This window comes from Acanthisitta chloris, unplaced genomic scaffold, assembly GCF_000695815.1.
Source record: "Acanthisitta chloris isolate BGI_N310 unplaced genomic scaffold, ASM69581v1 scaffold2398, whole genome shotgun sequence".
NCBI lineage: Eukaryota > Metazoa > Chordata > Aves > Passeriformes > Acanthisittidae > Acanthisitta > Acanthisitta chloris.
This window is the reverse complement of record NW_008688490.1, coordinates 1-14,276: the sequence shown is the minus strand read 5'-3', so window position 1 is coordinate 14,276 and position 14,276 is coordinate 1. Positions and strand designations below refer to the sequence as shown.

Sequence of the window (14,276 nt, the reverse complement as noted above, 5' to 3'; positions counted from 1 at the left end):
CTTCCTTGCAAGCTCCAACACAATTCTACATGCATTATTTATTCCTCTTGCTAAGTCATGCAGTGGGGTAATTACTTAACTATTGTAATGATATTTTGCAATGGCTGTACTCTATTATTCTAATTGATTTTCATGAGATTGCTTTTGCTGCCTGTTTTGAGCAAAGAGCATATTTTTCTGGAGTATAAAAAAAAAAGCCTAAGTTTGACATTCATTCTAAGCCTAAGAGCTGGATGTCAAAAGTGAAATTTTAGGAAAATTATCAATGTATTAAAACAATGTCAATATATTACTTGGATTTTTGCTGTCTCTGCTAACAACCACTGAAGACATGTTTTTTCATTAAATGAACGAAATATAAAACCAGTTATTAACTATTTGTGTTAATCACAGTTTCCTTCCAACAGAATGTTGTTTTCCCTTATAAAACTCTTCAAGACCTCAGTTAGGATAATTACCAAATGCCTCAAAGGTGAGAGATTGGAAACATTCCTATTAAAAAACTCAAACTCAAGTCAAAACACATTTGCATCTCTTGCCTAACACCACATTAAATTTTACTAGGGTAAATGCTCATCTCAGGACTCAGAATTGGTGCAGTAAAACACTACTTATAATCAGCCCTTTCCATATACCCAACATGATATAAGCTACACAGCAGAGCAGCCCAGTTAAACAATTATTTATGTCTCCCTTCCCCTAGGACACTCTTCAGGCAATGCATGATTCAAGATGTACTTGCAGCAGTTTTGTGAAGCAGTGAGGAGTGTTTCAAAAAACACAACAGTCCCAGAAGTTCAGAACAGGTAAGAAAACTTCTTCTGCCTCAAGCCAGAAATTCTTCCAGGAGGAACTTTGCTTTAAAAGCTGCTAACGATCATGCTCTGAGCTGGCACAGGGAGGAAAAGCAGCAAGCCACGATCATCGACCTGTCTTACCTACTAACAATCTGCTCACTGTACAAGCAAAGGAGTAGAGACAACTCCAGGGAGAAGGAATATAACCTTTGTGATCCAAGTGAGCACATAGATGAGACTCACTGAGAACTACAGCCCTGGTGAATCTGTTGGGTCTTTACGGGTATTTTGTTTCATTCTGCTTAAAAACAAGAAAATGCAATACTTATTTAAAAGAGAAAGAAAAACAGACTCAGTTTTATCAGTCTCAGCCCCGGTTCAAACTTTAGAGGCTCCAGGAAGACTGAGACCAATGTGCAGTCCAAGGAATCCTCTGCTTACATGGACACAGACCAAGTTCTTCCCCTGAGTCTCATTTAGGGTTTTATACAATACAACTCACTTCAATCCTTTTTTATCGCTTAAAAACATCTACCTGGGAAAAAAAACCAATCTTGGAACAAAGCAAGATCACAAAAGACAACCGTGTTATGTTTCATGTCAACTTATTCCCTTTCTTCGGTCCTGGGGGCCTGATCCAGCCCTTGCAGCTGACAGCAAAGTGCTGCACTGACTTCTGCAGCCTCTGGACATGACTCAAAAAAATCAATGCAGAGAGCAAAAGGTCATGTTCTCCCCAGGCATCAAGTACCTGTCGAACCAGACACATTTGCAAGTGCCAGCACACTTGGAAATAAGTGACCAACTGTTGCTGCACTAATTCCTTAGCATTACCACACATGTGGCTAAGTAAACCTGCTCCTCATACTACATGCCTTAGTGGAAAAAATAATAAAATAACTCACTCATGCTTGTGACAGGTTTTTTATAAACACAAGTGTAGTGCACAGCTGCACAACTTCAGTTTGGAATTCAGAGTGCCAATGGGAAAGTCACTCTGATTTCAAACTCATTGAAAAAAAAAATAAAGAAGGCAAGAGGGGGGAAAAATAAGAGATGGAAATAAAACCAAACTACTGCTAGGTGTTATCCCTCACTCTCCATGCACAGCAGGGAAAACCCTGAGAACTGTCTCCATGCACAGCAGGGAAAACCCTGAAAACTAGCACAGCTGTAATAGGTATGTTATTATGGATCTTTCTGCATTACTTGCTGGACATCCCTGGCTGTTGGCAGAAGGAATGTCTCTTCCAGGCACGAGCAGTGAGACTGTCCTACTGCCCTGTTTATCCTTGATTTTTCTATCAATTTCTCAATTTATAATTGGAAAAAAATGTTATCCCCTTCACAGAGATATAACAGCTTTTCCTCACCATCAAGTTTCAGCTTCTTTGAATGCTGATTCAGTCCCAGTGACTCTCAGCACAGCAGTGTAAATTCCCAGGGCACACTCGTACATTCCCACCTGATGCAACTCAGGAGACTGACAAACCCCTCATAGGTCTAAAGCTCTGAATGCAAATGTGTGGTCCCAACTTGCAGAGGTGCTGCCAAGCTGTCACTGTCAATAAGTCATTTAATGCAGCTCAAAATTTCACAGTTTGAGCTCTGCTATTCCAGCCTGTCCCTGTGGACAGCCCCACAGTCCCATGGGCACTGACAAGCATGTCTCGGATGCATTAGCTCTTTTTGACCTCAGAAGTTAAGCAACTTACAACTAACTTGACTCACATCCGGCAATAAGTACCTCTAATTAATGACTCTTAATTGCTACCAGAGTACTGTATTCCCACACCCATGATGAAGCATGTTCCTTGCTCTGCTAACCCACATGTACCATTGCACAACTCCAACCACCACATGCTTTTAGTGCCCACAGAGGATTCCTGCTGTGCTTCAGCAGCAAAGACATCCCTGCACATGAGAAAGAGCACAAAGTCTGCCCACCACACCACTCAGCACTTCCCTGCTGCCCTTGCTCTTACTTTCAAACCATTACCTGTACAGTTCAGAGAAAGGAAGGCAAACATGAAGTCTGACTTTATGTGCAGTTTTTGAGAAGTCATTTCAGAACTTAGATAGTTTTCCAAAAGCTAACTTTGCCTCCTCTAAGCCATATGGGGTAGGAACTTCTTAATACATTTACTTTACAGACAGGTAAACCTATGCAGGTGAGTTACCCAACTGTGCAGAGTCACAGCAAGTTAAAAGGGGGGAAAAGTCCCCACAAGAAGCAGTGCCCCAGCTGCCAGCCCCTGCTCACAGTGCTGGGGGGCACACAGAAACACCCACCAGCCACTCAGAATAATGCTTTCCTGCCAAAACTTCTAGTTTCCTTGCGTGCCATGATGGAACTGACCATTTCTGGACACTGAGGTTCACACAAGGTTGGCAGCCCTGGATCCCGTGAGAGGAGCACTCCTGCCCACCCTGGGCAAAGCCCATACACACTCCTGATGAGACCACTGCTACACCAACTCCACACAGAGACAGGAGCCTGATAAGGAGCAAAGCATCCATCTGGGAACAGCTGCTGGCAGGTTAACTCACCCTCCCTGGGCAAAGCTGATGCCCAGCACACCAAGCTACCTTGAAGCCAATTTGGTCCTGCTGCCACTGAGCTATGCCTCGGGGGAGCACCTGCCCTCACTGCCACGTGCTGTGACTTTTGCTCTGCCAGCAGTGTCAGAGGCTATTACAGAACCTTCTGCAACCCACAGGCTTCACTTTCAACACTTCCCCTCCAACTAAAACCCACTGTCCTTCAAATCCCACGCTGGCACCAGGCAGCTGCCAGCCTGTCCTACACAGGTCAAGCTACTTGTGTGTAAAACCCGTGAGACACACACAGTTCCCTCAAAATAATTCACCGGTTGATGAGCAGTTTTAGATGTTAGAGGTTTACAAATTGCTAATACACTCCTGAAATCAGAAATATTTCCTAGAGCTTATTAAATATTTTTGCTAAATTGATCCCCACCCATGAGTTAGAGCTAACAAATGAAAATGGCTTTATTTCTCCGTGAGGCACCTGCAATAACTGAGCAGCAGCAGCAAACAGGCACCAAGCAGCTTCCTCACCCTATTAGCATTACAGAGGAAAGCCTCCCCTTCTGCTGCTAATGATGTGCTCTACCCTGTATCCCCAGGAGACAAATGACTGCACTGGCTGATTGACTCCATCACAGGGCCATCATCCATCAATGTATTGCCTCTCTTATTGAAATCTCATCTCAGGAAGAGAAAGTGCTCAGCACCACTTCCGAAAAAAACAGTGAAAGCACTTTCAGAATAAGAGCTCCAAGAGATATAATGAGAGCCAAATGTTTCAGCAGAAACACACATTTCCAACAACCTGAACACATATGTGTGCTTTGTCCAACCAGGACAAGTAAGATTTATGTCCTTCTGCGCTTCTTTTTTTTTTTTTTATTAAACAAAGGAATTAAACACGCACCACAGACATAAATTTCTTGATTGAATTAAAACACAGATAGTGAATATAATCATACAGATTTAAAAATGGCAACCTGAGGATATTTAGCTTAGCTGACTTGCTAAGGGGTGAACTCCAGTGTCTCTTACACAGGCTGAAATCACATTAACATTATACAAGCCCCACTGACATCTGCAAATAGTGGTGAAAGAAATACAAATCCTTCCACATGTTTATGTAGAACACAGATAATAAAACAGAATTAAAAGGGAGCAAACCTATTCCATTAAGAAATACCCCTGTAATCTAAAAAATGCTGCACATTTGGGCCACAACCCATGGTCAAAACTCACCAGGCAGAGTTCTGACCAACTTTACATCACTGACCAAATCCTAGTTCTGCATCCTCTCTCCAGCTCCCCAACTCAACCATGTGAAGCTGCACGTGAACTACTCACACACAGTTCCGCATGCACAGAAATAATTCAGTTCAGGTAAAATATTTTAGATTATGATCAGTCTCGTGCCTGTCTACTCAAAAATATAACTCTGAAGAAGGCAGCTTTATCTCAAGCAAGATTTTTGTCTCACTTAGCACCTCTGCATGTTACAAGCAGTTTATCATACTTTGAAATCCCCATGAACAATCTGCTTGAGAAAACACGTCTAAACATTTACTTCTTGTTTAGCCCTAAATAAAATGCAAAACTGACTTGTTTTGCTTCCATTTTATTTAAAGACAACCAATCTGGTAAGATCCTCAAACTAAAGTTTCTGGAACTCCTGAACAGTGAAGCACAGAATGTTTGGGTTGGAAGGGATCCTAAAGATCATCTAGTTCCAACCCCTGCCCTGGGCAGGGACACCTCCCACCAGCCCAGGCTGCTCCAAGCCCCATCCAACCTGGCCTGGAACACTTCCATGGATGGGGCAGCCACAGTTTCTCTGGGCAACCTGTGCCAGTGTCTCAACACTCTCACAGAAAAGAACTCCTTCCCAATATCCCACTTAGTCCTGCCCTCAGGAAGTGTGAAGCCACCCTCCCTTATCCTTTCACTCCATGCCTTTGTCCAAAGTCCCTCTCCAGCTCTCCTGTAACACCTTTAGGTACTGGAAAGTGCTCTAACATCTCCTTGGAGTCTTTTCTTCTCCAGGCTGAACAACTCCAACTCTCCCAGCCTGTCTCCAGCCCTCTGATAATCTTTGCGGCCTCCTCTGGACTCCCTCCAACAAGTCCACGTCCTTCCCACGTTAGGGGTCCCAGGGCTGGATGTAGAACTGCAGGTGGGTCTCACCAGAGTGGAGCAGAGGGGCAGAATCCACTCCCTCCTCTGCCAACCACACTTGTGATGCAGCACAGGGCACAGCTCGTTTTCTGGGCTGTCAGCACACATTGGTGGGTCACGTTGAGCTTCTCATCAACCAACACCTCCAAGTCCTTCTCCCCTGGACTGCCCAGCCTGTACTTGTGCTTGGGACTGCCCTGACCCAAGTGCATGACCTTGCACTTGGCCTTGCTTGATGAGGGTTGCATGGGCTCACCTCTCCTGCCTGTCCAGGTCCCTCTGGAAGTTGTAAATACACTTACTGGAAACTTGCACCTCCATACAGCAACTGGCACAGCACAGACTGTGCCTACTTAAACATGGAACATTTCAGCTCCCAGAAAACTGCCATGAAATGTATGCTTCAAAGTGTTTGTCAGTCAGAAGGTAAAATCTATTTTACTATTACAAGACTTCTGCAGCAAAGAACATCATTACGAATTTTGGTGCTTTGATCCCTGTAGCACAGAAGTGTACTCCACAACCCCAGGCCAGGGCTCAAGTAAGATCACATACAGTTCAAAATCAGGTCTCCTGGTTTCATGATCCATATTTTACATCCCTACAACCCCCTCCTCATGCATTTCCAGTATTCCTTAACAGAAGACTGGCTGTAGGTGTACTCTGAACTTCCAGAAACACACACAGCACTTCAATAACAAAACACTATCAAAACAACTCCCACTTTCAGCCTGTTCATTTTGCTTTTTTCTGGGAAGGCCTTGAGGTGCACATGACTCAGGTGACACTGAGTTCCTGAACAGTCAAGCAAAACCCACCAGGCCAGCAAGAAGTGATGTTTTTCCCTCTCATTTCTCTTTGAGCCAGTCAGAAATACAATCTTTCCCATGTTTAACCGGCAGTGAATTTGTTGATGTACCAATTAGCACTCTGCTACAAAGAACATGCTCCTAATTAATAGCTGGTTTATGGGAAGAGCTGTGTTAAGGATCTGGTTGTACCTCCAGATGTACCAAAAAAGTGTGAAAGGAGCTCTGGTTGATGTAAAGGAAATCTGTCTGCTCAAAGAGACAATCAACGTATTTAGCATATGCCAGCTGTAAAAGGAACTTACATAAATGTAATGGAGGCATTTCCACATTATTTCTGTTGTATCCTGTAATCCTGGACATCTGCTTAGGGCAGCATGGACGGGTTACTCAGTATTCATGGCTTTTTTGCTGTTCTTTATAAACATAAAGTGTCAATGAGGATAATTTGCCCTTACCTGTCTGAAACATGCACTTCAAATAAATACTCCCCAACCCTCATCTAACACCCTTCCCCCTGGAAATGCCCAAATCCCTGTACTTTGTGAAAAGCCCAGTGCAAAGAGACAAAGCACAGCTGCAAGACACAGTATGTGTATGAATCCCATTTCAGGTCAGAGCTGTGCGTTATGAAACTCCAGCACACCTTGCGAGTGACCTACATTGTGGGACTGGAACCCACTAACCTACAGAATCACCTGGAATCCCACTAAATAGGTCAGTGGGTTTCCTCATAAGGGGAATTCCCCAGACAAGGAGAGATGCACATTAAATAAAGGACGAGCAGAGCACAAGCCTGGCCTGACACAGGAGTGCTGCACATGCCACATGTCTCGTTCCTGCACTCCAGCAGGACTCCCCACAAGTGCCACGAACTTGTGTGTTTCTCACCGAGGGACCCTGGAAGGAACTGTCTGTTTGTTCAAGCCTAATGGAGCAGGAAGAACAGGAGCAGTGCCACAGCAGGGAACAGTAAGCCTACCAATAATGCAAAGCAGGTCTCACAGCAGCCGGAGAACAAGTGACACCTGATTCATGATCAGCGCTGAACTAGCCTGGAGTTATGGCAGGAGTGTCCCAGCTACAGTACAAAGCCAGATGCAGCCAGCCAGAACAATCCATCTAGGCCACAGTACATCCCTTCATCCTTCAAGGCTCTTGGCTCCCAAGCATCTTTTTCAGGGACCTAACAGCTCAGCCAAAACAGAGCCCCAGAGCTCTGCCAGGGAACACCAACAGTCAGCACAGGACAGTCAGTCACAATGCCACCGGAGCCAGGGGTGGCCACAGAGAACTTCACATCCACCACTTCCCACCTCTCAACCATTACTCCAGGCAACCCTGAACGCTTCCTTATTTCTACTTCATCCGATTCCACTTACCAGGGTGCAAATACACCCACCAGTCGTGCAAAGGCAGCAGCCCCTCTGCAGGCAGCTGATGGGGACATGAAACAATCAGGGCAATTAAGAAAGGCATGCAGGGAAAAGTTGCTCAGCATTCCTCTGCCTACCAGTTCCCCACGAGGACCTGCAGAGAGCCAGAGGTCAGTATCCCAGTGGACACGACGTCTGTTCACAGCAATAAAAGAAAGCTGCATGCCCTTCTCCTCCTACAGGCACATACACATTGGGATTGAGATTCCTGTCTCCCAAAAAAGCAGCCTATGGAGGAAGGGAAAAATGAATAATATCCACACTGCATATTATCAGTGATATATTAACACACTCAGTGTGGCAGTTCACCCATTAGATCTTTATGGAGTCTCCAACAGAAATCAGATTGACATTAAACCCCACCACCCACAATTATTTAGCCCAAATGGGTAATCTACATAAATATTATAAACACCCCTTAGTTCATGCTGAAGATTTTATTACTTAACAAAAAGATCTTTTTGTCCTAAGAAGAAATGGACCACATCAGGTGCAGCTATTATTCTTTAACAGAACGTTCAGGTAGAAGCAAAGTGAGTCACAGGAAACACCACACTCCCTGTGTTTATCACCAACAGCATCTCAGGTACCCAAATCTGACAACCAGAGCAAAGAGGTATTGCCTTGGTGCTGCACATCAATACTGAGGATCCTCCCTGCTGAGAATGATTTCCCAGAGGTGCTGAGATCTAAGAGAAATCCTGGGGTGATGGTAATGAGATCATTAATGCCAGAGCCAAACACTGCAAAGAGCAAATCAGGACACAACTCTCACTTCTTTCTAACAGCCCAAGTACAAGACACAGATCTTACACCAGGGTTATGCTCGCACCAGGATGACAGATAATAGCTGATGTGAAGCTGAACAGCTTCATCTCCTCAGATGAAGCCTCACAGACTAACTCCATGCTAGTTAAAAACACAAATGCAGCATGAATGTGTACCAGTAGTCAGTTTATAACAGATCAATACTCCAAGCCACGTGGCTGAGACTCCTGGGGTCCTGCAACACAAGTCAGGGAGTTAAACTTAGTGTGTAGTCAAACCACAGCCCCAGAATTGAGGGCTTGCTGCCAACCATCAGCATTGTCTGCTGTCAAATGCTGTTTGCTCCTGCCCTCAGCTCCCTGCCCTGACGGCTTTGCCAGAGCTAGCAAAGGTACTCCTCCTCTTCAAATTCACAGAGGAACAGCCACTTACTGTCAGGCAGTGCAGGTAAACAAGGTATGAGACAACAGAGGTCTCAAGAACCCCTGGCATGTGAGTAAACCTTTTGCTAATAGGTATTGTGCATTCCAGCACTCATAACTACCTAGGCAGGGTTACAGTGCACCTCCACTGCCAGCACAGCAGACCCTGAGGGGACACATCCTCAGGATGTGGATGTCCCCATGGAACACTGGCACAACTCCACACTGGTACAGCCCATGCCCACTCCACCTGATCCAACAGCCATTCAACTGCAGCAATCAACAGGAAAAACAAGGCTCATTGAACCAACCATACATCTAAACAGCCAAACAGCAAAACAAATATTCCAGAGTAAAGGCATCAGCATCCCTACCATAACAGCTTTTCCAGATAAGTCACATTTTTATAGGAATTAAGCCACTTAAAGGCTAGCTCTGATGCTAAATGAAACTCACCTCAGTGCAGGTGAAAGCTGTCTGATTCAAAAGAATCAAATTCAACCACTTTACCTCCATCCTACACCACAGCCACACATCAAAGCACGTGTTTTCAGAAGAACAATCCTGCAAACCATGGCAAATAAACGGGGCATGTATTAGCTGTACGAAGGTCAGGATCTTAGGCCTGATTCCTCATGCCAGGAATAGCAGGACTATCTGGTGCCTATTCTGGTCAGCCCAGCTTGGATGCAGAACAAGAGAATACTTTTCAAGGGTGACATGGACAGCAGTTTATATCCTTCAAGGTGTTAGCTTAGATCCTGCAAACATGCAAAGGAATTTAGTGGAGGACTGAAGGGGAACAAGTGTATCTGAGACACCTGTTCCACACAAGAGAAAGTTCATTTCAGAACTACAATGAGCAGTTTCAGCTCAGCCTCCACTCAAAAGTGAGGACGGCAGAAGAGTGAAGCACTACTGGCATCACCCCTTGAGCACTCCACAATGAAACTGAAGTTACCCTCAGCTGTCACAAACTCCAAACCCTGCACTTCAGGCATGCAGGTCTTAGCAACAAATGAAACAGCAATATTTATCAAGTGTATCCCGCCCAGAGGACAAACACACTACAACTTGTTGATTTTGTACTAGAACCTCTCACTGTTTTGTTTACTTGCATGTCAGACATCCAGTTGCTGCTTTCACACCTTCCATGACTTTAAGTGCAATTCTCTGAGCTCAATGCACGTTGATAAGAGAATGTGGATTCGGACAAGGAAAGAACTTATCCTAAAGTTAGAGCAGAATTAACACCAGAGAAGCTCCACCACATCCCACTGCTTGCCCATCCCTCCAAAAGGAAAGTTTCAGAAAACAGTATCTCTGAAATCAGGAGGGAGCAAATATTCTCCTTCACAATGAAGTCTGAAAGCAATCCCATGGAGAAACTCTCCACAGCCATGCCTGGGAGGAGAGAGGAAGTTAGAAGAGGTGTACAGGAAAACAACATATGTAAACTCTCAGAGAACCAAAGGAGAAGAGGAGCAAGAATGCCATTAAGAAAAACAAATAGAAACAGAGAGCCACCACCTACCCTCAAAGAGGAACTCACAGCTCCCTGTAACGGGAAATACGAGGCCAAATCCTGCCCTCACATTCCTAGGAAATCCAAAGTAAACTTTCCTTCCGCGTTTGAAGCGGTAATGGATATTGGAAAGGAAGATGTGTCTGTGGAGCAAACTTCCCAGCACAAGTTTTAATCCAAGTTCTCTCCTGTGTGCAGGAGCTGGTGGTGCTGCTACACCAGAGCAAACCACCAGAAGAGCTGCAGGACACAAGTGGTGACCAGCACCAGCTCCCTGTGCTGTGACACCAACACAGAAACCTCCAGGAAAGGAAAAAAGCATTGCACAGCCCAACAAACACCTTCTCCCTGCTCACTCCCAAGCCAGGCAGCTAAATCATCACCTCACCCAACCCAGCTGAACATAGCTCATATGTTTGCCATGATCCTCACAGAAGGAAAACTGTAGGAAAGCTCAACATACTTGCCTAAATAGAGTAATAAAAGTTTAACCATAGAATAGCAAGGATCAAGTTGTGGAAAAGGAGTTAGTGACATACTGTAACTAATCCAGTATCCAACTAAGTGCTACAGGTTTAATGCAATCTCTGCACAACAACTCCCAATTCTTTAGGGATGGATCTGACCTAATTTTTATTTAAAAGTGCAGCTGAAATATTTATAAACAGCCCCTTGAAAAAAACAGTCAGGTGCAATTTAACTGTTTATCCTCTGCAATGATTTTGACTTGGCAGGTCAATTCCAGAACTGTGTTTGAAGCTCCTTGTACAAGAACCTAGGGAAAAGGGATAGCTGGATCCGAGAAAGTAAAACTTCTGACTGCTGCCAGCCACCCCTCCCACACACCACCGGATTATATTGAGTCTGAAAACATATACACACAGTGAGAATTAGCTAACAGCCTCACTAGTTCATAAATCAGAGAATATTTATCAGCCAGAGTACATTCTACAACAAATAATTGGCTTCACAGCGGAGGGAGGGGGAAGTAGGTCATAGCAGATCTTAAAAAAACCTGTAATTGCACACAATAATTTGATGAAAACCAGTTGCCTCAGCACGTCTATGATGTCTGTCTTTCACTACTCCGTTGAGTTTTGTTTGAGAAAGTGAGTTTGATAAATTTCCCTAAGTGTTCCCAAAGTAAACCAACACGCAACACTGAAGCGAGGCAGACTGAAATGTGGAAAAGTGTCATCGACTTGTCAAACAGCAACTTACGAGTGAAGCTCATCAGGCACCTTGTATTTCTAGTAATAAATGATCAATCATAACTCATTAGGTATCTTTACATCAGCCATTTATTTGAAACACTCTGAAGAATTTCCCCAGCACTGACTCCCACGTCACATACAGTAAGACAAAGCAACACCGCGAAGAGCTCTGACCTCCCAGGACTTCCCAACACATGATGCTCCCTCCCAACACTCAATCACTCCTGCTTTCCATTATATTTATTCATAAATTATACAAATATGCAAGGAGACATGATGGGCCATTGAATGTTTTAAATACTTTGGCAAATTCTACAAACAAAAGCAATTTAAAAAGCAGCAAAAAAATGAATAGAAAGCTGATGATGAATTAAAATTAGAAGCCATTCATAAGGGTCCATTAAAAGCTAAACAAAATCACCATGTTCTAGACCCGAGGATCACATCTGCAAGTAAGGCTACAGCTCTTAACCTGAAATCATCAACTCCTCCCCCTCCTAATGGCCCTTTTAAAGTCAAAACATCCTACTACCTCCACAAACAGCTTGAAAATCCTCATTTTAAAAAGTAAGGGCATGTGAGAACAAGCTGCTGCTCTCCAAATGAACAGCAGCATGGTGGCCAAGGAAAATAATAGTGTCTGATACAAGATCCATCCCATATGGGCTCCTACATCTCATTAAGGCTCTCCTCCCACCAACACCCAGGCAAACGTGAGGCTGAGAGCACACGGCTCTGTCTGTAGTAGCACAATCAGAGACCAGGCAGGATCAAGCACACGGCTCTGTCTGTAGTAGCACAGAGACCAGGCAGGATCGCCACGTTTCACCTGAGCCAAGAGGGAAGCCAAGGAAACAGAAACCACCAGGAATCAAGCGTGCTGGGAAGGTTTAGCTGCACGACAAAACGAGACTGAACCAGCAAAGAATCATCTCCAGGTGCATACAGAACACTACTGCCCCAGAAGCTCGACCTTACTCCATGCTCTGACAATGCTATTGACAACAGTTTTTAAGTGCAACACCTCTGCACGTCCTGCAAAGAGCACAGAGACACCTGCAACCGATGTGGATCGTAGAACACGCTGTGTGGAGCACTACAGCACTCTGTTGCTGGAACTCAGAGAGTTTCCATGCCCCAAAAGCATGCTCCCCATGAAAAATGTAGGCACTTCAACACTGTCCGAAGCACAGCGAGAACAATAACCAACCCAACATGCTTTCACCTCCTTTGTCAAGCAAGGCAGGGCAGCCAAGTCATGCCAAGAGCCTGATGATGAAAGCACCTCAATATATAGCTGCACCACAAGAAAACCATGCCTGTCACAATGGAAATCTTACAGACTGCTTCCTTGGCAGAGCACAGCAATGGGAACTCGCATTGAGAAGGCACAACAGGAACAAAATCACAAGTCAACATGGTAGAACAAATCAAAAAAGGAAAGCAAAGCAGAGCAGCACATTCCTGTTTTAACGACAACTGATAACCCTCCCGGACAAACTTTCTGAAGGCATTAAGTGGGAGAGAGGAAGTTTTGGGGCTTTTGTTTTTTCCGAGGTGAAATTAACTCCTGTATGTCAGTTTCACCATCTCCTCAAGAGCTCCACAGTTACTCAGCGCCAGGCAATCAGCGAGACCTGACAGCTAAAGCTTTCAGAAATCCGCACCATTCCCACACTGAGCACAAAGCCGATTCCTTTCGGATGACAACAGTCACCGGAGAGAGATCAACATCTCGGCGAGGGAGTTGTTGTTCTCATGGCATCTTTAGTTTCAGCCGTTTCCTTTCTCTCTCTCTAATCCTCAACCGTTCCTACTCCTCTCAAAAACACAGGTAAATCCCCACCCAAACCACAGCAAACCATCAGCCTCCCAAACCACAGCGTTCCTGGCTGGCTGTCCACCACCAGAAGGTCCTCTGTACACCAGCAACAACAACAAAAAAAAGCGCAGCACAAGAAAAAAAAAGATTCAGGTTGCTGCCACATCCACGGAACATGTCTTCCAGCTCCAATTAAACGCTTGAAAGGGAATATTTAAAACCCACAAGGCTTTTGAACGGGGACAGAAGGGACCGCACGGGGGGAAAAGGGGGGGATGCAAGCAGCCGATATAGCCAGGCAACAGAGGGAGGGGAAAAAAAATAATAAAAATCAACAAGTCGGCGCAGCCCAGCGCGGAAAGCAAGGCGCGTTGGAAGGGGCAGACCTACCTCGTGGAAGTGCCTTTCCTGACATCGCAGATGCTGCATTTGAAGGCTTCGGCGCTGTTCCTGAAGGTGCACACGCTACAATCCCAAAAGCCTTCATCGGCTGCAGGTTTGGCTTGCCTTTTCGGCCTTGAGGAGGGGGGAGGGAGCAGGGGGAAGCGTGTGAGTGTGTGTACGTGCAGGTTTGGCTTGCCTTTTCGGCCTTGAGGAGGGGGGAGGGAGCAGGGGGAAGCGTGTGAGTGTGTGTACGTGCAGGTTTGGCTTGCCTTTTCGGCCTTGAGGAGGGGGGAGGGAGCAGGGGGAAGCGTGTGAGTGTGTGTACGTGTGTGTTTGGGGAGGAGGAGAGAGGCGGCGGGAGGAGGAGGAGGAGGAGG

The 14,276-nt window shown here is 45.2% G+C and overlaps 1 protein-coding gene across 1 annotated transcript in view; it reads right to left on the bottom strand.

Moving 5' to 3' along the window:
• Positions 1–14,273, bottom strand: part of RYBP (RING1 and YY1 binding protein) — a gene marked incomplete at its 5' end in the record, with an annotated part of 40,685 nt that extends 26,412 nt beyond the window's left edge. The window contains 2 exons of the mRNA XM_009081017.1: positions 13,906–14,067; positions 14,218–14,273. Coding sequence (XP_009079265.1) covers positions 13,906–14,067; positions 14,218–14,273 — 218 coding nt within the window. The remainder of the gene's footprint in view (positions 1–13,905; positions 14,068–14,217) is intronic.
• Positions 14,274–14,276: the final 3 nt, after the last annotated feature.